The sequence below is a fragment of the Geotrypetes seraphini genome, chromosome 14 (assembly GCF_902459505.1).
Source record: "Geotrypetes seraphini chromosome 14, aGeoSer1.1, whole genome shotgun sequence".
Taxonomy (NCBI): Eukaryota; Metazoa; Chordata; class Amphibia; order Gymnophiona; family Dermophiidae; genus Geotrypetes; species Geotrypetes seraphini.
In genome coordinates, this window is record NC_047097.1 from 13,456,816 (window position 1) to 13,481,763 (window position 24,948).

At 42.8% G+C, this 24,948-nt stretch overlaps 1 protein-coding gene across 6 annotated transcripts in view; it reads left to right on the plus strand.

The window, feature by feature from the left end:
• The window catches only part of NEDD4 (NEDD4 E3 ubiquitin protein ligase), a 319,682-nt gene that overhangs the window by 282,696 nt on the left and 12,038 nt on the right, over nt 1-24,948 (plus strand). For all 6 annotated transcript variants that reach the window (XM_033919613.1, XM_033919614.1, XM_033919612.1 and 3 more), the window contains 7 exons: nt 3,539-3,660; nt 4,224-4,294; nt 11,860-11,955; nt 18,042-18,115; nt 18,250-18,310; nt 22,581-22,640; nt 22,741-22,848. In XM_033919613.1, coding sequence (XP_033775504.1) covers nt 3,539-3,660; nt 4,224-4,294; nt 11,860-11,955; nt 18,042-18,115; nt 18,250-18,310; nt 22,581-22,640; nt 22,741-22,848 — 592 coding nt within the window. The remainder of the gene's footprint in view (nt 1-3,538; nt 3,661-4,223; nt 4,295-11,859; nt 11,956-18,041; nt 18,116-18,249; nt 18,311-22,580; nt 22,641-22,740; nt 22,849-24,948) is intronic.

Genomic DNA, 24,948 nt, shown 5'->3' on the forward strand with positions numbered 1-24,948 from the left:
GAAGCAGGAAACCCACTCTGAGGCTCCTGCTTTGGGCGCACCAGTCCTAAATGATGGGCATTCCCCCCCCTTGTTGCATTATGTGATGCATGGGAAGAGGCCTAAAGCCCTTATTGGCATGATTCAACCTTAGGAAAGGCTTCCCTAGATCACAAACAAAAACGAGGGTACTCTATTTCGGGGGCACTGACTTTGCACGCATGGGAGGTTTCGTCCAACAGACACTGCAGGCCCAAGAAGCAACTGATAATGTGGAAGCCATGTGGTCAACCCTAAAATCGACCCTTCACGAGGCAACTGTCCGCTACATAAAATCGGCAAATAAACAACAAAGAAAAAAGAAACCCCGATGGTTCACTGATGAGGTCTCGTACCTCGTCAAGGAGAAGAAAAGAGCGTTTCTTTCATACAAACAAACCGGGGAAAAAGAAGCTAACATCGAATACAGGACAAGGTCTGCAGCGGTCAAAACAGCAGTCAGGGAGGCCAAAGTTCGAGTGGAAGAAACTCTAGCAAAGAACATTAAGAAAGGGGACAAATCCTTCTTCAGGTATATTAGTGACAGGAAAAAGAACACAAACGGGATAATACGCCTTAGAACGTCAGACGGGAATTATGTGGAAATAGATTCTGATAAAGCCAGACTACTGAATGATTACTTCTGCTCAGTCTATACCTGCGAGGCACCAGGGCACGGGCCACAGCCTTGCATTTTGTTTTATTGTTCAGTTTCTACTGTTACAGTCATTTGAAAAAATTAGAACACCCCATGAAATATTCAGTTCTTTCTTAAGAAATATTCATGTATCGATGTCAAATCCTTTTTTTTTTTTTTAAATCTCTGGAAAAGAAAGTGATGCAATTGCAAGTAAACAACAAAAATTTTCCTTCATTTGCTTATGCCCCTCCTTGGATGCACTGGGGAGAAGCCTAAGACTGATTGGCCCATAGGAGGGGCCTTAAACAACTTGGGCCAATCATAGCCTCAAGCCCCTCCCTGGTGCTCCCAGGATGCACCGGGGAGGGAAAAGCCTGCCATTTTGAGGAGGCAGACCAGCTGGCTGTATGGAGTAGGCATCTCTCCAGCCAGCCATCTGAAAATAAGGTAAGGGGGAGAAGGCAGGGTTGTCGGTGGCACAGGGAGGGGTTGCATGGCGGCGAGAGAGCATGGCCAACTCTCCCACTGCCAAGGGGAGTTAGGGATGGTGTTGGTTGGTGACAGAAGAGATTGGGCTTCTCTCCCGCTGCAGGATGGGGGGGGGGGGTATCGGTTGGCCAGGAGAGCATGGGCAACTCTCTCGCTGCTGAGGGGCAGCAGGAGATTGGGAATCTCTCCTGCTGTTGTTGGGGTGGGTTTTTTTTTGGGGGGGGGTGTCATTGCATGGTCACATGCAAATTTAGCGAGTCTTCGCTACTCTCTGCCATCCTCATTTGCATGAGTGTTTTTTGGAGAATAACTCGCTTTTTTAAAATCGCTAATATAAAGGCTGCGATAGCAGCCCGTTGGTTTTTACGTGTTGGTTTTTTTAAAATCTAGTCCTCAGTATCCTGCACAGAGACATGACTTGCTTGTATGACTGAACTAATTTCTTCAGAAGATGCATTTTACAGATAAACTGCTTTCCTTTACTTACACACAAAAGGATTCAAAGGGCATCAAATGCCTAGACAGAACACAAAATAAATCAATTACATGTATGATTTTCAAATGTTTGCTCACTCTATTACCAGTTTCTGTTGTTGAAAATGTCCAGTTGTAATATAGTAATAATGATAAAGTAATAAACAGAATTTGTATATACCATCTCTTCCTGTTAATTTCAGAACAGTTTACAATAGAGAGCACAAAGCTCTTAAATTAATACAAAATAAAATTTAACTTCTAAATTAATCTGCCTGAATATTATTACTTGTTCAGTTCACTGATATTTTTGTAAATACTGTACTTAATATAGCATTAATACTTGGCAAACAACCAAATCTTTAAGAGTGAAAAGTATGTTAAATGTTAACAAGCAACATTCAAAGCAAGTAATATGTTCACCAATAGTCCATGAACATATAACTTGCCCCCATCTATAGATTTTTAATAGCTGTAGAGGTAGTGCTGGACCAAAAATCCTTCTAAATGTCTGAAAAGTATCAATAATAATAAAACGCTAGAGCGCGCATGCGCTCTCGAAAATTCGTGCAGTGTGGCGCCGTGAGGTGTGCTTCTGTGGCAACATTCTAACCTCACGGCGCATGCGGGGGCTGAAGGCGCGTGACTGTGCTCTCTACAAACCTCCCAGCTCCAGCGGAGTAGGCAGCACCAGTGGACAGCAGCCCCGCTCCGGCCATTCACCCTCCACAAACCTCCCGGCTCCAGCGGCGTAGGCAGCACTATAAACACGCTGCTTCACGCCCTTCTCTACCGATTTCCTCTGCCACGTCTCTGATGACATCATCGGAGACAGTCGCGGCAGAGGAAATCGGCAGTAGAAGGCCGCAAAGCAGCGTGTTTAAAGTGCTGCCTAAGCGGCTGGAGCCCCGAGGTTTGTCAGCGGTGGGAGGGTCAGGAGCAGGCCAGATCGAGCAGGACAACGGCAGTACAAGAAGGGGGAGGGGCCGAACGGAGCAGGGAAGAGAAGGTAAGAGAAGGGAAAGGGTGGTGGGGGAAAATGCTGCTACTGCTTCTGCACAGGAAAGGGAGGATAGGAGGGAAATGCTGTTGCTGCTGCATGGGGAAGTGAGATGGAAATGCTGCTGCACAGGGAAATGGGGAAAAATGACAGACAGACAGCGGAGAGAGAAAGAAAGAAAGACACAGGGGCAGGGAGAGGGACAGAAAGACAGACAGAGAAAGGGGGCCAGAGAGAGAGTCAGTGGGAGAGGGAAAGGGGGCTGCTGTGGGCGGTGCTTGGGGCAAACAGCTTTGCTCTGGGGGGGGAGACAGAAGGGACCATGGAGAGACAGGGAGAGGGAAAGGGGGCTGCTTTGGGGGGAGGAGTGTGCTGGGGGAGACAGAAGGGGCTATGGAGAGATAGAGAAAGGAGGCTGCTTTGGGGGTGAGGTGTGTTGGGGACAGACAGCTTTGCTCGGGGGGAAGACAGAAGAGGGCCATGGAGAGACATTTGGGGGGGGAGGTGGGTGCTGGGGGCAGACAGCTTTGCTCGGGGGGGGGGGAGGGGGAGACAGAAGGATACAGACAACGGCCAAGGAGAGAGATAAAGAAAGACAGACAGACACATCTATTCTAGCACCCATTAATGTAACGGGCTTAAAGACTAGTATGTATAATAAATGGGTGGAAGGAAAGCAAAACAAAAGAAATTATCTTGATTGTAGCAATTTTCACTTGTCATCCAGATAAGTACATTCAGCACTACTAACTATACAGTATAAGTTAAATTTGCAGTCAGCAGTTAACATATTTAATTTACGCTTCCTTTAGAAAACTGACTCTTTCATTTTCTGCTCTAATGATTGCAAGTATTCAAACATTATGGTATTTGTTTTTCTAGTATATAGAAGTAAAATTTGATTATTTTATCCACAGGGATAACTATACTTTACAAATCAATCCAAACTCTGGACTTTGCAATGAGGATCATCTCACTTATTTCAAGTTCATAGGCCGTGTGGCTGGAATGGCAGTTTATCATGGCAAATTGCTGGATGGTTTGTATTAATTTCTTTTATCTTGCACTTAGGGCTCCTTTTACAAAGCTGCACTAATGGTTTTAGTGCACGTACTTCATTAGCGCACACTATAGCCTCAAAAAGAGGCTGTAGCGGCTAGCATGCACGGAAATTTTGCATGCTCTATTCTGCGCGTTAAGGTCCTAGCGTGGCTTTGTAAAAGGAGCCCTTAGTTAAGGGAAGCAAGTTTCAAACTGCCTACTTTGGTGCAAAGTCAGCAGGAACTTTTAACCCCATAGGCTTTGCATCAGTTTTAGAAGTGAAAGTATGTGTATTTGTTCCATTTGAAAAATTGTACTTGTGGCAAAAATTCATATAAATTAAAATCTTCAATCAATGCACTTTCATTTTGGAATCTGTCCAAAACACTTCCCTCGGAATAACTACCCACTAAAACAGGCAAACTTTTAAACCCAATTGGAAAATTTTCAAACAGCCAGATGACCCTGTAACTTTGAAAATTGCAACCTTCATTTTATTTCATCACACCTGGGTTTTGTTGCTTTGAATTTAACATTTATATGCAAATTTTATTCCTACAGGATTTTTTATTCGTCCGTTTTACAAAATGATGCTTCAGAAGCCAATACTACTTAATGATATGGAATTTGTGGTATGTGAATTTTTTACCTAGCAATATTTTTATTTTATTTTATAAACTACTTAAGCCCAGATTCACAAAAGATAGCGATTCAATCGCTGTTGGCTGATTTTCTGGCTGATTTTGAAACAGTGATTGATTCACTATCTTTTTTGCATTCAAATGATTTGCATGGAGGTGCAAATCATTTGCATGCAAACTCCCCAACTCATTCGCTCAGCGTTGTTGAAAATGTTCAGTTGTAATATAGTAATAATAATAATAAAGTAATAAACAGAATTTGTATATACAATCTCTTCCTGTTAATTTCAGAACAGTTTACAATAAAGAGCACAAAGCTCTTAAATTAATATAAAATAAAATTTAACTCTAAATTAATCTGCTTGAATATTATTACTTGTTCAGTTCACTGATATTTATGTAAATATAGTACTTAACTTAGTATTAATGTAGATACTTGGCAAACAACCAAATCTTTAAGACTGAAAAGTGTGTTAAATGTTAACAAGCAACATTCAAAGCAAGTAATATGTTTACCAACAGTCCATGAACATATAACTTGCCCCCATCTATAGATTTTTAACAGCTGTAGAGGTAGTGCTGGGCCAAAAATCCTTCTAAATGTCTGAATAGTATCTGTATCTGGGTGCTGACCATCATCAGGGAAGGATACTCTCTTCATTTCACTCAGGTTCCACCAGAACTTCCTACAAGAGAGTATCCTTCCAATCCATCCCAGACCGCCCTTCTTCTTCAGGAAGCTCAAGTTCTGCTTCGTCTCCATGCCATCGAACCAGTTCCTTTGGAGCAACAGAACAGGGGGTTTTACTCCCGTTACTTCCTTGTTCTGAAGAAGACGGGCAATCTGCGGCCCATTCTGGATCTCAGGGCTCTCAACAAATTTTTGGTCAAAGAAAAATTTTGAATGTTGTCCCTAGCATCCCCTTCTCGAGCAGAACGACTGGTTATGCTCTCTGGATCTCAAGGAGGCCTACACTCATATTCCCATTTATCCGGCCTCCCGTCAATATCTCAGATTTCGGATGGGGAATCTACATTATCAATACAGAGTGCTGCCCTTAGGCCTGGCTTCATCTCCCAGAGTGTTCACCAAGTGCCTGGTAGTGGTAGCAGCAGCTCTAAGGAACCATGGTCTTCACGTATTTCCCTACCTCAACAACTGGCTCATCAAAGATTCAACATCTCAGGGGGTTATTGTAGCAACCCAATGGACTACCTGGTTCCTACAAAGTTTGGGATTCAAAATCAACTTTCCCAAATCCCAACTTCAGTCCTCACAGAGTCTACAATTCATCGGAGCTGTTCTGGATATTGTCCAATTCAGAGCATTCTTTCCACAATAACGTCTGGAAGTTCTTCTTCAACTCTGTCATAATGTCTTCCCGCTCTTCCATCTCAGCGAGACACATGATGGTACTCCTAGGTCACATAGCCTCCACAGTACACGTGACTCCTTTTGCTAGACTTCACCTCAGAATTCCTCAGTGGACCCTGGCATCTCAATGGACGCAGGTTTGAGACCCACTTTCTCGACACATAACAGTCACTCCTTCATTAAAGCAGTCTCTCCATTGGTGGATGCTCTCTTCCAATCTCTCCAGAGGCTTGCTTTTTCAAATGCCCCCCCCCCATCAGAAGGTCCTCATGACAGATTCTTCGACCTATGCTTGGGGCGCTCAACTCGATGGTCTCCGTACACAAGGCCACTGGACCAGTAAGGATCGTCAGTGTCATATCAATCTGTTGGAACTCAGAGCGATCCTCAAGGCTTTTCAACATCTTCACAACCAGGTAGTCCTCATTCGGACGGACAACCAAGTTGCCATGTATTATGTCAACAAACAGAGAGGGGCGGGATCTGCCTCCCTTTGTCAAGAAGCTCTGAAGGTTTGGGATTGGGCAATCCGCCACAACACCTTCCTCAAAGCTGTCTACATACAAGGGGCGAAGAATTGCTTGGCGGACAACTTGAGTCGTCTTCTGCAACCTCACGAATGGACACTCCATTCCTCGCCTCTTCATCACATTTTTTCACAGTGGGGAACGCCTCAGATAGACCTCGTTGCAGCTCCCCACAACTACCAACTGCCTCTGTTCTACTCCAGGATATACTCTCCTCATCGCCTCGAGGCAGATGCTTTTCTTCTGGAATGGATGAATCTTTTCCTATATGCATTCCCTCTCAAGACTCTGGTCAAGTTGAAGAACGATCATGCCACCATGATTCTGATTGCTCCTCGGTGGCCGAGACAACCTTGGTACTCCCTTCTACTTCAACTCAGCAGTAGGGAGCCATACCTTCTACCAATTCATCCTGGTGTGGTAAGTAACCATCCCGGTATGGTAAGTAACCACTCCACTACTGAGTGTGAAGTAAGTATTTTCGTTGCAGACAGTACTGCAGGGGATAAACTAACTCGAATGGGGCAAAATAACTCAAACGGGGTAATAAGGGACACACTAAATCAAACGGGAAAATCTCCACGCAGACCGGGCAAACACAAAGCATGGAAGGCTATGTACATTAATGCCCGCAGTTTAGGCAATAAAATTCTGGAATTAGAGACAGAAATGAGGAGCGCCAACCTAGATGTGGTGGCAATATCTGAAACCTGGTTCTCAGATTCCCATGGATGGGATGTGGCTATACCAGGATATAATTTACTACGCCGAGACAGAAAAGGCAAAAACGGAGGAGGTTTAGCGCTATATATCAAGGAGGAATTCAAAGTTACCAGAATCACAGGTGTCAAGTATACAGGGGAGTCCCTCTGGGTGAACCTTGCCAGGGGAAGTGGCAAATGCCTGTATTTGGGCATTGTACACAGACCTCCCAAACAATAGGACGACATAGACAAAGAATTAATCGAAGACATCGAGACCATCACTCTGCAAGGAGACACTGTACTGTTAGGGAACTTCAACATGCCAGATGTAAACTGGAACAAACTTTCAGCTACAACCAGCAGCAGCAGAAGGCTACTAACCTCTATACGGGGAGCCACGACTCAAACAAATGGTACTGGAGCCCACTAGGGATCAGGCAATTTTGGACCTGATACTCACCAATGGAGATAGTGTCACAGAGGTTTCGGTAGGTGATGCGTTGGCCTCCAGCGACCACAAACATGGTGTGGTTTCACCTCAGGAAAGGAACCACTAGGTCGAACACATCAACAAAGATCCTTAACTTTAAGGACACTAATTTCAAGAGCATGGGAGATTTTGTCTATGAGGTGCTGCAAAACCAGGAGACAACAGATAATGTGGAGGTAATGTGGTCAACTCTGAAATCTATCCTACAGGAAGCAACCAACCTTTATGTAAAAGCTGTGAGTAAACGACGGAGAAATAACAAACCCCAGTGGTTTTCTGCAGAGATCTTGGAACTCGTAAAACAGAAGAAAAGAGCATTTGTATCCTACAAACAATCACAACAACTAAAAGTCAAAGAAGCCTATCTAGAGAAATCTAGAGCTGTCAAAACAGCGGTCAGAAATGCCAAACTCCAGATGGAAGAAAAGTTAGCTATGAATATTAAAAAAGGGGATAAATCCTTTTTCAGGTATGTTAATGATAGAAAGAGGAATACAGACGGGATAGTGCACCTAAGGAAACCCGACAGTATCTATGCAGAATCAGACTCCGATAAAGCCAAACTGCTAAACAAATACTTCTGCTCAGTCTTTACCTGTGAGGCGCCGGGATCCGGTCCACAGCTGCAAACAAGGGAGAGCTCAGAAGACCCATTCAGGAATTTTGAATTTATTACCAGCAGCATCTACGAAGAATTATCAAGGCTAAAAGTGAACAAAGCCATGGGAACAGATAAATTGCACCCCAGAGTGCTTAGGGAATTGAGAGATGTCCTGGCAGAACCGTTAGCCGCACTCTTCAATCTTTCCCTAAGCACGAGAAAAGTTCCATTAGACTGGAAAACAGCTAACGTCATTCCGCTTCACAAAAAGGGATGCAGGTCAGAGACTGCAAATTACAAGCCAGTAAGTCTTGCATCAATAGCGTGTAAATTTATGGAAACGTTGATTAAATACAAATTAGATATGGTTCTGAATGATGAGATGCTGAGGGATCCCCATCAGCATGGATTTACAAAGGGAAGGTCCTGCCAATCCAATCTAATCAGCTTCTTTGACTGGGTAACAAAAAATCTGGATAAGGGAAAGTCACTGGATGTAGTGTATCTGGTCTTCAGTAAGACTTTTGATAGTGTCCCACACCGTAGATTATTGAACAAGATGAGCTTGCTGGGACTTGGAGAAACATTAACTGCATGGGTTAAAGACTGGCTCAGCTGCACTTCCTCCGAAACGTCGGACGTGTTCAGTGGAGTACCGCAGGGCTCGGTCCTGGGTCCAATCCTATTTAATATCTTTGTACGGGATCTACCTCAGGGACTTCAGGGTAAAATTGCATTATTTGCCGATGACGCTAAATTATGTAATGTGGTAGCGGAGGTTCCGTAACCGACAGTATGACACAGGACCTACTTTTACTGGAGAAATGGTCTACTATTTGGCAGCTGAGCTTTAATGCCAAGAAGTGTAAAGTTATGCATCTTGGTAGCGGAAACCCTTGCAGAACCTACACTCTAAACGATGAGACCTTAACTAGAACTGTTACAGAACGGGACCTGGGAGTAATCATTAGTGAAGATATGAAGGCTGCCAATCAAGTGGAGAAAGCTTCATCCAAGGCTAGACAGATGCTGGGTTGCATCCGGATAAGTTTCATCAGCCATAAGCCCGAAGTGGTGATGCCGCTTTACAGGTCAATGGTGAGACCACATCTGGAATACTGTGTTCAATTTTGGAGGCCACATTATCGAAAAGATGTGCTGAGAATAGAGTCGGTTCAAAGATTGGCCACTAGGATGGTCTCGGGACTCAAGGATCTCCCATATGAAGAACGGCTAGGTAGGTTGCAGCTATACTCTCTTGAAGAACACAGAGAGAGGGGAGACATGATAGAGACAGACGTTCAAATATGTTACTGGCCGTATGGAGATGGAAGAAGACATCTTTTTCCTTACAGGACCTATGGCGACAAGAGGGCATCCGCTAAAAATCAGGGGTGAGAGATTTCATGGGGACATTAGGAAGTATTTCTTCACCGAAAGGGTGGTTGATCATTGGAATAATCTTCCACTCCAGGTAGTAGAGGCCAGCAACGTGCTAGATTTTAAGAATAAATGGGATAAACATGGGGGTTCACTTCGAGGAAGTGCTTAGGGGGGTGGGTTATTCAAGTGGACAGACTTGTTGGGCCGTCGGCCCTTTTCTGCCGTCATACTCTATGTTTATGTTTCTATGTTTAATTTTTCCTTTTCTGCTTACACAGAGTCAGGGATCTCTGCTTCATCCCAACCTGCAATCTCTACACCTGACAGCTTGGTACCTCTCAACATAACTCCTCTTCACTTTTCTCAATCTGTCAGAGACGTTTTAGAGGCTTCAAGGAAACCTACCACTAGACAATGCTATCATCAAAAATGGACTAGATTTTCTACGTGGTGTTTTTCTCATGATAAGGAGCCTCAACATTCCTCCTTATCTTCTGTTTTTGATTACCTTTTGCACTTATCCACTTCTGGCCTCAAGTCTACATCGATCTGAGTCCATCTCAGTGCAATTACGGCTCTCTGCTCATCCGGTGGTTTCCAGATTCATGAAAGGACTTTTCAATGTCAAACCTCCTCTCAAATTGCCTCCTGTGGTTTGGGACCTCAATGTTGTTCTTGCTCAATTGATGAAGCCTCCATTTGAACCAATGTCTACGGCTCATCTGAAGTATCTCACTTGGAAAATGGTGTTTCTCATTGCCCTCACTTCTGCTCGAAGAGTCAGTGAGCTGCGAGCTTTAGTAGCTGATCCACCTTTCACAGTGTTCCATCATGACAAGGTGATCCTTCGTACTCATCCTAAATTCCTACCTAAAGTGGTTTCAGAATTTCATCTCACCCAATCCATTGTTCTTCCAGTGTTTTTTCCAAAGCCTCATTCTCTTCCTGGAGAATCAACTCTTCATACTCTGGACTATAAACATGCTTTGGCCTTCTATTTGGAACGCAACAAACCACACAGAACTGCTCCTCAACTTTTTGTCTCCGATCCAAACAAGTTGGGACACCTGATCTCTAAGCGTACCATCTCCAACTGGATGGCTTCTTGTATCTCATTCTGCTATGACCAAGCTGGATTACCCCTACACAGTAGAGTCACAGCCCATAAAGTCAGAGCAATGGCAGCTTAAGTGGCTTTCCTCGGATCCACTCCTATTGAGGAAATTTGCAAGGCTTCTATTTGGTCCTCGGTTCATACTTTCACTTCTCACTATTGTCTGGATGTTTTCTCCAGACGGGATGGACAGTTTGGCCAAACAGTATTACAAAATTTATTCTCCTAATTGCCAACACTCCCACCATCCCATTCTGGTTAGCTTGGAGGTCACCCATATGTGAGAATAGGCTGCCTGCTTGTCCTGGGATAAAGCACAGTTACTTACCGTAACAGGTGTTATCCAGGGACAGCAGGCAGCTCTTCTCACAACCCACCCACCTCCCCTGGTTGGCTTCTCTGCTACCTATCTGAACTGAGGGGACACGCCCTACGCTGGGCAGGAAGGCACTTGCGCATGCGCGGTGCGGTCGACTCAAAATTTCTAGTTTCTTCAAGCAAGTTTGCTTGCGAGCTTCCACATCCGGGCTCCCCTGATGACGTCGCCCATATGTGAGAATAGCTGCCTGATGTCCCTGGATAACACCTGTTACGGTAAGTAATTGTGCTTTCTTGGTGCCCTGATGAAATGCCACTGATGCCTAACAGCTTGCATTCAAGCTCCTGATCAAGTCAAGTATGCGATCAAAGTGCTGGGGCACAGAACCCTGAGCTCCAGAAATCTTCAGCAAGCTAGCTGAAACAGGCCCCAATGGATTAAACTGCCAGCTGCAGAACCCACGTTCGCGTCTTCTCCAAGCAGGTAGTAGTCCTTTGAGAACAGGAACTCTGTGGAATCAAGGAAAAAACCACAAAAAAATGTGAAACAACTTCAGAAACCTGCAAAATAATAAAAGTTAAGCAGAGCAGATCAGACTTAACACCTTTCAGCTGGCTTGCAGAAGGAAGAACTGGAGATGGCAGCAGAGAGCATGAGCATAGAGGAGGGGCTGAAAGAATTTGAGAGGCACCTTCTGCACATGTTGGTAGAATCAGATTGATTACCCCACAGTACAGCATAAAATCTCTATTGCAATGAAAAATACTGTTCTTTGACTAATCTACAAGAATACTACTTACATACTCCCTATCTCAGATGCTGTAAACGCTAGCTCAAGAGGAATTTCTGCCATGATCTGTCCATGCAACAGGAATGTGAGGCAGGGAGAGAATGTGGGTCTCCAGTTTTATACATATGAGCCACTAGATCAGACTGTTCAAACCTGATTATTTTTAATATTAGCTTTATAGAAATAGTGGATTAATTTAAGGGTAGATCTGTAGAGTCCTATACACTTATTAAATATGACTTTTTTATTTTAGGATAGTGAATATTATAATTCACTACGATGGATTCTTGAGAATGATCCTACAGAGTTGGACCTCCGATTTATAGTAGATGAAGAACTTTTTGGACAGGTGAGTAATATTATTCCAAATTAGAAAATTACCTCACTATCTGAGCATACAGTTTATGCAAAGGTTTTAGGCACTCCTAGTCAAATTTATATGTATTAAATGAGTCGCTAACCCCCCTCTTCCCCATTACAAAACCGCAGAAGCATTTTTTAGCACAGGCCAGCGTTCTGAATGTTCTACAACTGCTCCTGATGCTTCTAGAAACTCTTGAGTGTCGGGAGCAGCACAGAGCATTCAGCATGCTGGCCTGTGCTAAAAATCACTTTTGCAGATTTATAAAATGAGGGGGTAAATGATCAGAAGCTGAAACAACCTCTGAATTAAAGGATACATGACCATCAGTTGATTTTGACATCTCCATTGCCTCTTTTCATTGTCTGTTCTAACAAAGTTAAACACTACATCTTTCTGAAAATTTTAATGCATGATTTCTATTTGTTGCCTGATTTTATTTTTTTAATTTCATTTATACTTTACAAATATCCTATACAAATGATAACACAGTCAATAAAACAAAAATAGCAATACAAGTAAACCATTAAAACACTTAGCACCAAAAAAAGATCCAAGGGAAGTTGCACAAAGGTAAATGTAGCTATCTACAGCAGCTAGGATGCTGATAAGGCATCAAAGGATCCACCTGCAAAATCCCTAAGAGATTTATCTTGATGAATTAAAGCCGTAGAAAAAGTTAGCCCATGCTCCAGTCTATATAACAGAAGTGAAGACCTGCATGAATAAATTCACCTTAAGTTATTTCTTGAACATCATTGTGTCTGATGTTGTCCTTATGGATAGGGGGTGGATATTCCACTTTCCTGATCCAGCAATAGAGGAACAGGAAGCATGCATCTTAGAAAAATGAGTCTTAGATCAGCCATGTTGTGTTGCCATGATCTATGACCGCAGTTCAGTTCTTGTCAGGTCCACTGCTCCCTCCACCAAAGGAACATAGACAGCAGATATAGGGATTGATAATCAGGGAAGTCAAAGGGCCCAGATCCCAGCTGGTTCACAGCCTAGCTCCAAAGAGGCAATCTCTGTTCACAGGGTTATACTTCAGCAGAGCTACTTCCTTGATTGAAGAGCCATAGGCCTTTACATCCCTGGTGTGGTATGTGTTGAAGTATGATGCAGAGCACAGAATACCACACCCCCCCTTCACCATAATGAACAGGCTTGGTTTTCTCACCATCTTTGTACAGTTCACTCTTGAACAGGGATTGACCACTAATTCCTTCAGAGTTCAAGCAGCATATCTGTCCTGACCTCCAGGCAAGATGCAAATAGTGTTTCTTTTTTTATTTCAAATAATTTTTATTGTTGTATAAAGAATGGCGACCCATCAAATGCGCACAGAACATTAGCGCCGACACTTCTGTCCCAACAGTTGCGCGCAGGACAAATGCGTGCTGCACCTTATCCCTTCCCTATGCTTTTCTGTTTGCGCTCTGAGGGGGGGTTTGGGGGGAATCCCCCAACACTCTCACATTCCCGTTGAGGGGGGTGGAGGGGAAAAATCCCCTCCCTTCACTAAACTTAAAAATCACTATCACCTTCCCAAGTCTTCCCGTTTCCGCTCTTCCGTTCTCAGGGGGTGTGGGGATGGGTACCCCCCACTACAATTACGCTCTATTTCAGCGGGATACCGATGCACTCGATTGCCGCCAACCGCCCTACTACATTTACCATTGCGCCCTGAAAATCCCGCTCCCTTCATGCACGCATTTGTCCCTGTGCACATTTGACGGAGCGGAATTGTCAGCGCATCAATGTCCTTCGTGCTACTAACGGTGTACCATAAAGAATATATAATACATACTGAATTGTCAATTGCAATACATATTTCAAATACACAGCCTGAATAACAACTACATTTATGGTTGCAAGAAATATGCAGACCATATCAAGTGGGCAAAATTGTAAGTATAAGAATATCAAGTCAATAACTAATCGAGCAACAAGCTCAGAAACCAAGAAATGGACCATAAAAAGGTCACAGGTAAATGTTAGAACAGCAACAGTTCTCCAGAGATCAGAGAAAAGAAGAGAAAAAAATTTTATGGTGGATTGAAGGAGAGTGTAGATAATGCAGGAAATTTAAGAGTAATATAGAGACATTGCAGTAGTTTGAAAGAAAGGAGCGCAAAACAATTCATATTTCTATAATTTGTGTTTTTGAAGCCATATTAATTTTTCCATTCTAGCAATATGTCAGACTTTATCCAGCCAGAAACTCTGTGAGGGTAATGTAGGATCAGACCCTGGGTCCATCAAGTCTGGTGATCTGCACACGCGGAGGCCACGCCAGGTGTACCCTGGCATAGTTTTAGTCCCCATATCACTGTATGCTTCTCAAGGGAGATGTGCATCTAATTTACCCTTACCCATATCACTCTATGCCACTCTTAAGGAGATGTGCATCTAGTTTACCCTTAAATCCTAGAACGGTGGATTCTGCAATTACTTCCTCTGGGAGAGCATTCCAGGTGTCCACCACTCACTGCGTGAAACAGAACTTCCTGATATTCGTCCTGGACCTGTCCCCCCTCAACTTCAGTCTATGTCCTCTTGTCCGTGTCACATTGGACATTGTAAATAACTGTTTTCCCTGCTCCATTTTGTCGAATCCTTTCAGTATTTTGAAAGTCTCGATCAGATCCCCTCATAGTCTCCTCTTCTCAAGGGAGAACAACCCCAGTCTCCTAAGTTGTTCCTCATAGTCCAGGTTCTCCATACCTTTCACTAGCTTTGTTGCTCGTCTCTACACCCTCTCTAGCAGTTTTATATCCTTCTTTAGGTATGGAGACCAATGCTGAACGCAGTATTCCAGGTGCGGTCTGACCATGGCTCTGTAGAGCAGTATTATAACTTTCTCTGATCTACTCATAATTCCCTTCTTTATCATGCCTAGCATTCTATTTGCTTTCTTCGCCGCCACCGCACATTGCGCCTACGGTTTCAGGGTCCTATCTATCAGTACACCCGGGTCTTTTGCCTGTTCGGTCCTTCCCAGAGTTACACCTGACATACTATACTTGTGATCTTTATTTTTCCAAGTCTCAGTCCAGAAAGTGACCAAACTACAATTTCCTATCAAAGGCTCCCATGAAGTCATATATTGAAAGCGAGAAGATGGTAGTATATGGAAAGTACTTTTAATCAAGTGTGAGATAAAATTCAAGAGAAATATGTTTAAAAAGAACTTCCTCAAAATGATGTGAGGGTCGAGCTACTTCATCAATGATGATTTCCTCTATGATGTGATGGTGAATCCGGAAATACTGGAATAATGAAAAGCGAAGATGATATTTACTGAAAATGTCAGCCATTGAGCAAAGATGATTATTTTGGTGTTTGGGTGGGTGTGATATGCCGGATCGTGGGGGGGGGGAGACGCACGACATGAGCGGGAGGGGCTATGCCAGTTCAGGGGGGCGATGCCGGTTCTTGGGGGGGGCGTTTGCTGGCGGGGAGGGTGGCAATGCTGGTTCTTGGGGGGGGGGGGTGGAGCAGCATCGGTGGCCTCGAGGGTGGGGAGTAAGAAAGCAGCACCGGCGGCCTCGGGGATGGGGGGGAACGAATCAAGCGAGTTTCCATTCATTTTTATGAGGAAACTCGCTTTAATATAGAGTGGAACCTTGGTTTACAAGCATAATTCGTTCCAGAAGTATGCTCGTAAACCAAATTGCTCGTATATCAAAGCGAGTTTCCCCATAGGAAGTAAAGGAAACTTGCTTTGATTCATTCCACCTCCTTCCCCCCCCCCCCCCCCCCCCCCCCGAGGATACTGGTGCTGCTCCATTCCCCCCCTTGAGGCTACTGGCATCCCCCCTGCAACCTGGCATCCTCCCCCCCCCCCACCGAGCACCGAAATAACATCCCTTACCCCGATTTGGCACCGGAACCAGCACCAATGCACAGGACATGCTGGTGCCCGAAGATCCTCCCTCTTGGCTGGACTGGGCGGTGCGTCGGAGATCCTCCCTCTTGCCTGAGAGAGCGAGACCAGAAGGCCTTGAGCATTTGCAAATGCTTTTTAGAAAAAGTCTAGATGTGAGCGGACTACTGGGCACGATGGACCACTGGTCTGACCCAGCAGCGGCAAATCTTACGTTCTTATGTTCTAGTGCAAAATTGTAAAAGATGAGACAGGCAGATTTATATTTGTACTAGTATTTAAGCCCGTTACATTAACGGGTGCTAGAGTAGATATCTGTCTCTTTCTTTTTTTATGTCTCTCTCCCTGCCCCGTTTATCTTTTTTCCTTTCTTTCTTTCTCTCTCTCTCTCCCACTGTCTTTCTTTCTTTCTGTCTCTCTCCCTGCCCAAACCCTCACTGAAGCCGCTTTCCAGCTGTGCCAGCTAAGGGATCCCTTGCCCTTTCCTCCATCCAGCTATTTCCAGCTGCCCGCACACACCTGCCCAGCTACACAATGGGCAAATGCGTCCCGTCTCCCCTCCGAACCCCATTCGCTCACCCTTGGTGCTTGATCGCCGCCTGATGTTTAAACCCGTTACATTAACAGGTGCTAGAATAGCTGTCTGTCTTTTTCTCTCTCTCCCTGCCCCATCTATCTTTTTTTCTTTCTTTTTCTCTCTCTCCATGCCCCGTCTATCTTTTTTTCTTTCTTTCTCTCTCTGTCCCTGCCCCGTCTATCTTTCTTTCTCTCTCTCTCTCCCTGCCCAGACCCTCACTGAAGCTGCCTTTCCACCTGTGCCTTGCCGTTTCCTCAATCCAGCTAAGCTTCTTCTTTCCAGTGGCTATCCCTTGTCTCTCTTCTCCTCACCAACCCAGGCCCCAACTCCCAATCAGACATCTCTTTCCTCCCCTACCCAAATATCAGTAGCAGTGGCAGCAGTCCTGACCTTCTAACCCCCCATTCCTTACCCAAAGCAGTGGCAGCGCTGTAAACAGGCTGTTCGCGGCCAAACCCAATAGGGCCTTTCTTCTACCGCATCCGAAGTGATGCGGTAGAGGAAAGGCCCTGAAGGGCTTGCCGTGAACAGCTTGTTTACTACGCTGCCACTGCTGCTTTGGGTAAGGAATGGGGGGTTGGCGGGTCAGAACTGCTGCCACTGTGCTGACGCTTCCCTGGTCAGCGGTTCCTCCCTGCTCGGCGGCTTCCCTGAACGGTGCTTCCTCCCTGCTCGGCGGTTCCTCCCTGCTCGGCGGTTCCTCCCTGCTCAGCAGCTTCCTCTACAGAGTCAACGCTGTGATGTTTGCCACTTCAAACTCTGTGCTTCCGCATGCACAGTAGAAGGAGCAAGAAAACCACCACACACACACAAAACACCACGGGCTCCTTCTACTGCGCATGCGGGGCCACAGAGTTATGGATCACGGAGGTAGGAGTGCGCATTTTTTATTATTAGTGATCAGCATAAACAAGTGTCCTCTTATTTTGTGCAATGTATATGTACTAAATACATTTGATAAAACCTTATTCCAGTCCTTTTGCTGATGGCCTTGTTACAGTTAGGGGATATCCAACCCAACTGTAAAGTACCCATGTCTGTTTGTCACTCCTTCTATAATTCCCTACCCCAATTGTCCTGTTTGTTTGATTAGATTGTAAACTCTGTTAAGCAGTGACTGTCTCTTACATGGTTAATTAAAGTACAGCGCTGTGTGCGTCTGGCAGCGCTATAGAAATAAATAGTAGTAGTAATTCCAATAATTATGGATGGGGACTTTAACTTTGGAAGGGACCCTGCTGTAGATATATCTCACAATCCTCACTGTGGTATTGATTAGTCCAATCTACCTGAAAAGGTCTATCTGACAAGAAGTAGTTAAACCAACAGGATTTTGCCTCCTAACAATCTGTCTGGAGTTCACCAAGATAAGTTTAGGAACCACTGACCCTAGATAAAGGCTTTTACATTAGGTGACTAATGCTGAATGCCTCCTTATTTTAATTTCCTGTGCCCCAAAGGTACCCACTTTCTAGGAATCTTAGGTTTAGGTGTCTAATTCTCAAATGTTAGGCACCCAAACCTATTGTGAATTGACCTCTGTGCTTATTAGTGATCATCAAGATGTTGCAACAGTTTTTCTGTAATCTGTATCTATTTTATTTCTAGACCCATCAACATGATTTGAAAATTGGTGGCTCAGAAATTGCAGTTAACAACAAGAACAAAAAAGAATACATTCAGTAAGTATTTGACATACTTTATACTATTTCTGATAAGAGAAATGATCTGAAACTTGATTTTATAAGACTGCAGGTAGTAAGTTTTAGATGTAGCTATATTAGATTTTAAATATATCATTTTATTTATTCTACAGTCTTGTAATTCAGTGGCGATTTGTGAACAGAGTACAGAAACAGATGACTGCTTTCAAAGAGGTATTTTATTGTAAATATAAAATATATAACATACCAGTGATAACTTCTAAATTTTCTGAGAATAACAAGACTAAAATATAAGGGAAATCTTTACAAGCTAAGGTATTATTTAAAATTATATATTTTAACGCCTGCTTATAGTTTGAACACAGAAAAAAATGCATTACTGCTGGCATAAAGACAGGTTCCAGTTTCAACCAGCAACACCCCTCATAGGTGTCAGAATGGAATGGTTTACCAGGCCCTGGCCCAACCAAATACTGAAAAGTTAGAGCAGCAAGAGCTTGTTCCTTCTCTCTCACTGCTCTGCACAACTTCATCTGGCTATGCCACCAGTACTTTTTGGTAAGTTTGAAATGTGAGAGCAACATACAAGACATATCTGCTCTCACCTGTTGGCAGCAAAGCTGGCTGAAGACAGAGTGGTAGGAATAAGCTCTTGCAATTCTGTAGAGAATTGAGGTGCTAGGGGCAAGTGGGTGATAAAATGTGATATAAAATTATTCAAAGTCTTAAAACAGCAAAGAATTGTGAGAAATTGTAGAGGATCTTGAGACTAATAAAGCATCTAAATAGCAGACAAAATTTAATATGGACAAGTGCAAAAGTGATGTACGTGGCTTCGGGGAGACCTGCCGGCTTAGCTGATTGGGGATTACATACCCTGCTACGATTAGCTTATGGCTGCTGCGACCTGTCTTTAGGATCCCCAGCATTGGCAGGATGGATGCCCACTCCCTGTTGTCAGGACCCCCAAAGCACCCTTCGAAGTCCCTTGGCAGGAGGGATGCCCACTCCCTCCTGCCAGAACTCCTGAAAATCCCTTCCCCCCATCAAGATAGGCAGGAGGGATACCTACTCCTTTCTGCCTGCAGGCCCCCTCAAACCCCAACCCCCTGAGCACATGACCCACCCAACCACCAATTCTCCGTAACCTGCCTCTGACACCCCCCCAAGCCCTTACCCCCCCTTACCCCCCCCCCGGTACCTTTTGTAGTAAGGCCAGCTAGAGGGATGCCTACACTCTCTGGCCAGTAGGCCCGTCTTTTCATAATGGCAGGCCTTCCCATAGGAGAAAGCACCCGGGCCAATTAGGGCCTTAGTCCCCCTTCCCAGTGCATCCTGGGATACATTGGGAGGGGCCAAGGATGAATGCACCGAGATAGGAAAGGCCCGCCATTGTGAAGAGGCGGGCCTGCCAGCCAGAGGATGTAGGCATCCCTCTGGCCAGTCTTACTACAAAAGTTATGGTGGGGGTGTCAGGGTGGGGTATCGGTGGTTGGGGGTGTCATGGTTTCAGGGAGTTTGGTGGGGTGTCGAGGTTCAGCAGTATCAGCGGATGGGGTAGGTCATGGGTTGGGGGGGCTTTCAGGCAGGAGGAAGTTTGCATCCCTCCTGCCGGGGGACTTCGAACAGTGTTTCAAGGGTTCCGGCAGGATCCTAGCACTTTGTCTGCACAATTCCCCTTGATTGAGTTTTTATACATGGAGTAATTTGAAATGTAATTGTTATACAAGATTTATCACAATTAGATTGAGTTTCATAATTATAAGAAAAGGAGGTTTTTTAACTGATGAAAGAGAACTTGACAAATTAACAATTGCTTTTCAAAATGGTTGGGGGTGCTCAAAAGCCCCCCCAAGCACTGCCCCTGACTCCACCCCCATAATAATAGTACTAATTGTAATGCCATTTTTTTCCATTTATTTTTCATATATACACACACAATATAATCATATTAACAAATACATAATGGTTAACCACAAAATTATATTTTTTTTAAATTCTTTATTCCTTTTTTAATCGTTCAACAAGTGTACAGGAAAAAAGAACCATACATAGTCTCAGAAACAACACTTGAAAAATCCATCAAGTCAAATAACAATTGTATATATATAAACCCCTAACCCCCCTCCCTCCCAACATTATATTTCTTTATTCATTTTTAACCTCTCATCAAGTGTACAAGAATCATAAGAACAACACTTAGTTAAACACTTGAAAATCTTATCATTATACTATATAAACATAAAAGTAATCCTTACCCTACCCTCCCTCCATCCCTATTAGTAATTTTATTTCATCACTTTATCAAAACAACCCTTCCCCCCTCCCTTCCTTAAATGATGCATCTTCAAAAGAAAAATGGTATCTATTCCTTACAACACAATGTTAATGGCTCCCATATTTTAATAAAATTTTTATAATTTCCATTTTGTACCGCTATTGAATGTTCCATGTTATATAAATGACATAGCGAAATCCACCAAAAATTAAAGTTAAGTCTGCTATGATCTTTCCAATTATTAGTAATATGTTGAATGGCAACTCCTGTCATGATCAATAAAAGTTTGTTATTATTCACCGATATCTGACTCTTTTTTCTCATAGACATGGCAAATATCACAGTATCATAAGATAATGCTACAGGATTTTCTAACAAACCATTTATTTGATCCCAGATCGATTTCCAAAAGGCCAAAATATAAGGACAATAAAACAAAAGATGATCCAAAGTCCCTACATCAAGATTACAATGCCAGCATCTATTAGATAATGAACTATTCAACTTTTGTATTCTAACTGGGGTCCAAAATGCTCTATGCAATAGAAAAAACCAAGTTTGCCTCATAGATGCTGACAATGTACATCTTATTCTCCAAGACCAAATTTGAGGCCATTGAGATGCTGAAATCTGATGCTTAATCTCAATGCTCCAAATATCCCTAACTCCATTTTTAGGCTTTTTTTTTTAACCAATTCACTAATAACTTTGTACCACTGCGCGGCCTGGTGGCCCAGAAAGTTTGCCTGGAAGCATAAAAATTCCATACTGTACTGGGAATTAAGACTTTTCCATTCAGGGAACCCTGCCTGAATGGCCTGCTTCAATTGCAACCAACGAAAACATTGTGATTTATTAAGCCCAAATTTATGTTGCAATTGTGTAAAATCAAGCAGCTTTCCATTTAAAATAACATCACTTAAAGTTCGTATTCCTGCACTTAACCAATGCTTCCAGACAGTTCGTATTCCTGCACTTAACCAATGCTTCCAGACAATCTTAGATCCGCCAATTTGAATCTTGGAGTTTAGCCATATAGATTGATTTGTTGATTTATTAATAGGATTTTCAGTTAAGTTGCTGACATACCTCACAGTTTTCCAAGTGTCTAATAAAATTCTATTTTCTTTATACAATCTGGGCATCTTGATACTGAGAATGTGACAAGGATGTAAAGGACACAGAAGTCACCATTCCAAATATAACCAATCGGGAGTATACTCAATGAGCTCCGGGAGGACCCAATACATACCTTGACGTAAAATATAGGCCTGATGGTACCTATAAAAGTTTAGAAAATTTACCCCTCCCTCCTTAATTGACTTTTGTAGAGATACTAAAGCAATTCTGGAAGTTTTACCAAGCCAAATAAATTTAATAATAATCATAATCGAATTCAATTTTTTATAGAAAGATTTTTGAAAAAACACTGGAATCATACCCATTTGATAACAAACCACAGGCAACACTATCATTTTCACAGTTTGAACTCTTCCCCCACCAAGATAAATGTAATGGATTCCATTGTTCACATAATTCCGAAACCTTTTTTAATAAAAGTTTTTCATTTTCTTTTACTGTATCATCCACTGTATTTTTGATCCATATTCCTAAATATTTTAATCCATCTTCCTTCCAAACAAAAGAAAATGAATCAAACATAGTTTTTACACAGTGTACATTGAGTGGAAGAATTTCAGATTTACCCCAATTAATTTTGTAACCTGAGAATTTTCCAAACATTTCAATCAATTCTAACAGACACGGAATGGTTGAACCTGGATTGCGCAAATAAAGCAAAATATCATCTGCATAAGCAGAGAGTTTATATTCCCACTCCTTTAGGGGAATACCCTGTATCCCCTTTGCCTGTTGAATAGCTATCAATAAGGGTTCTAAAACAATATCATAAAGCAAAGGAGACAATGGACATCCCTGTCTAACTCCCTTATGCAATTTAAAACAATATGATAAATTATTATTAATATATAATCTTGCCATAGGGGAGCTATACAAAGTTTGAATCATTTGAACAAATCCAGGGCCTATACCAAACCAATCCAAAGCCTGATACATGAATTCTACCCTATCAAAAGCTTTTTCTGCATCTAAAGATAGAGCAAAAGCTGGTTCCTTCATCATTTTTGTTAAATTTAAAGTATGAAATGCCAATCTCGTATTATTTTTTTTTAATTTACATTTTAGGGCTTTTTTGAGCTAATACCACAAGATCTCATCAAAATATTTGATGAAAATGAACTGGAGGTAAACAATTTTTTTAAATTTCTAATTTCTATAATATAATTTGTTCCTGTATTGTTTCCATATGTTATGTTTTCTTGGGTTTTTTTTTATTTCTTTTTAGTTGCTCATGTGTGGACTAGGAGATGTCGATGTAAATGACTGGAGGGAGCATACAAAGTACAAGAATGGCTACAATACAGGGCATCAAGTTATTCAGTGGTTTTGGAAGGTAAAATTTTCTATTTTATCTGCCCATCTACTGGGGGCACAGACAGCCAATTTTGGGCAGACCTCCCTCTCCTCACCCCCTCCTCCTAGTCTCTCTCCCTTCCTACACTCCCCAGCCCATGCAGCAGACTCTCACTTTCCCTTCCTTCCCCCCCCCCTCCCGTCCCCAGCCCATGCAGCGTTTCAGTTTCTTTTCAGGTCGCTGACAGTGGTTCCTACAGGCTGCCAGTGGCTGAACCAGAAGCCTTCCCTCTGATGCAAAACACAAATGCCTTGGAGAGAAGGCTTCCGGGTCAGCTGCCGGCAGTGTGTAGGAGAATTACTGCTGGCGACCTCTAGCTGCTGGAAGATGGGCCTGAGCCCAAGCTGGGCCTGCCCCATAGCTATGCCCCTGCCACCTACAGTACACACACACAAAATAGATGTATTTAACAGATTTATCTTGATGGGGCAGCTAGGAAAATAGCTGGATGCAATGACCTTTCCTAGGGCCAAGGGTTCTCAATGCAATACTTAGGACACACCCAGTCAGGTTTTCAGGATACCCACAATGAATATGCATAAGGTAGATCTTCATATAATGGGGGTATTGCTTGCAGATTTCTCATGTATATTCATTGTGACTACCTTGAAACCAGACTGGCTTGGTGTGTTCTGTAAACAATCTTGCAGTACAGTCAGGTCTCAAGTAGATTACTTAACTTTATTGATTATCAAAATATCATCAGCATAATAAAATACACTTTAACCAAAATCTTGAATTAATGTAAGCAATGGACTGCAAAATATATTGAACAACGGGGATAGGGTAGAGCCCTGTGGTATCCCACATTCTAACTGAAACTTTTGAGAATCTACAGAATTCAGTCACCTGAAATAATATACCACGCAAAAAAGAGGCAAACCATTGCCACATAACACCTGAAATTTCAATATCTATAAGACATTGTAGCAGCAAGATTGGATCAACCAAATCAAAGCCTGAAGACAGTCAATATTATATCTCCACTATCTAGAATTTCATATACTTCACTTAAAAAAGCTTTAATCTATGTTTCTGTACTATGACCCTCTCATGGATGTAAAACATTGTTAGATTCTAAAAACTCACCATTTATTCTAAAACAAATTACTCTATTTTAGCTGGAATAGGCAAATTTGATTTCTTGTACAATAAACTCTGAAATCTTCACCAGCAGGTTTGTGTATCCTCTCTAGCTGTGAGCTGCAGGCACTCCAAAACAAACCTTTAGCCCCTCCCTAGGTATATACATCCTGTCACGTGCCTTAGAATTCCAGTCTGTTCCTGCAGCTCTCACTGCTAGTTTATCTTTTCTGCTCGTGCTTCATTTTACATTTCTAGTTCTTTTATTTTGTCATTTAGCGCAGGTTGCCCTTGTTCTGTGGATTCACCCTTCGGAAACATCCTTTGAGAGATCGCAGACTTTAGTATTTACTTTGTCTGCTTCTGAGGGGGCACTGTTAGCAGACCTGCAGTAAACCCCTCAGACAGCCTGTAGGTCTGATCAGGTCTCTGGAATTGAGAGCCACCTCACCCTTGGTTCAAAGAAAAAAGGGGGTCTTTTTGGATCATAAACAATTATTGTTTTACAAATTTTAAACACACATAGAAGTGTATCAACTTATACATAAGTTAATACAATATAGATAACATCCTGCTCAAACCGTTAATACAGACGCCCTAATTTAAAGAACAACTTTCCCAAATAATAATTTCACTAAAGGTTTGAGGTATCATAAACAGGCTTAACAACTCAGTACATAGAACTTCTTATAACATATATGTTATTACAGGTCCTTATCCTGTATATATTGGTCACCATATAATCATTTACCTCAAACCCTCATCCCAACCTTATATAAACTCTGTGTCTAACTAGAAAGTTTTTGAAATTTTTAAAGTGTGTGAGAAGAAACAATAACACTTATCTAGTTGGCTGTATGCCATTTCCAATGTTGGTGAGTGTCTCAAGAAACACCCGACACTCCGCTTTACAAAGAGCCTTTCAGCCTTCCTCAGGGGACAATAGAGTTGCTGAACTATGTTCTGGCCGGCTCAAAAACATCCAAGTAGGCCTTC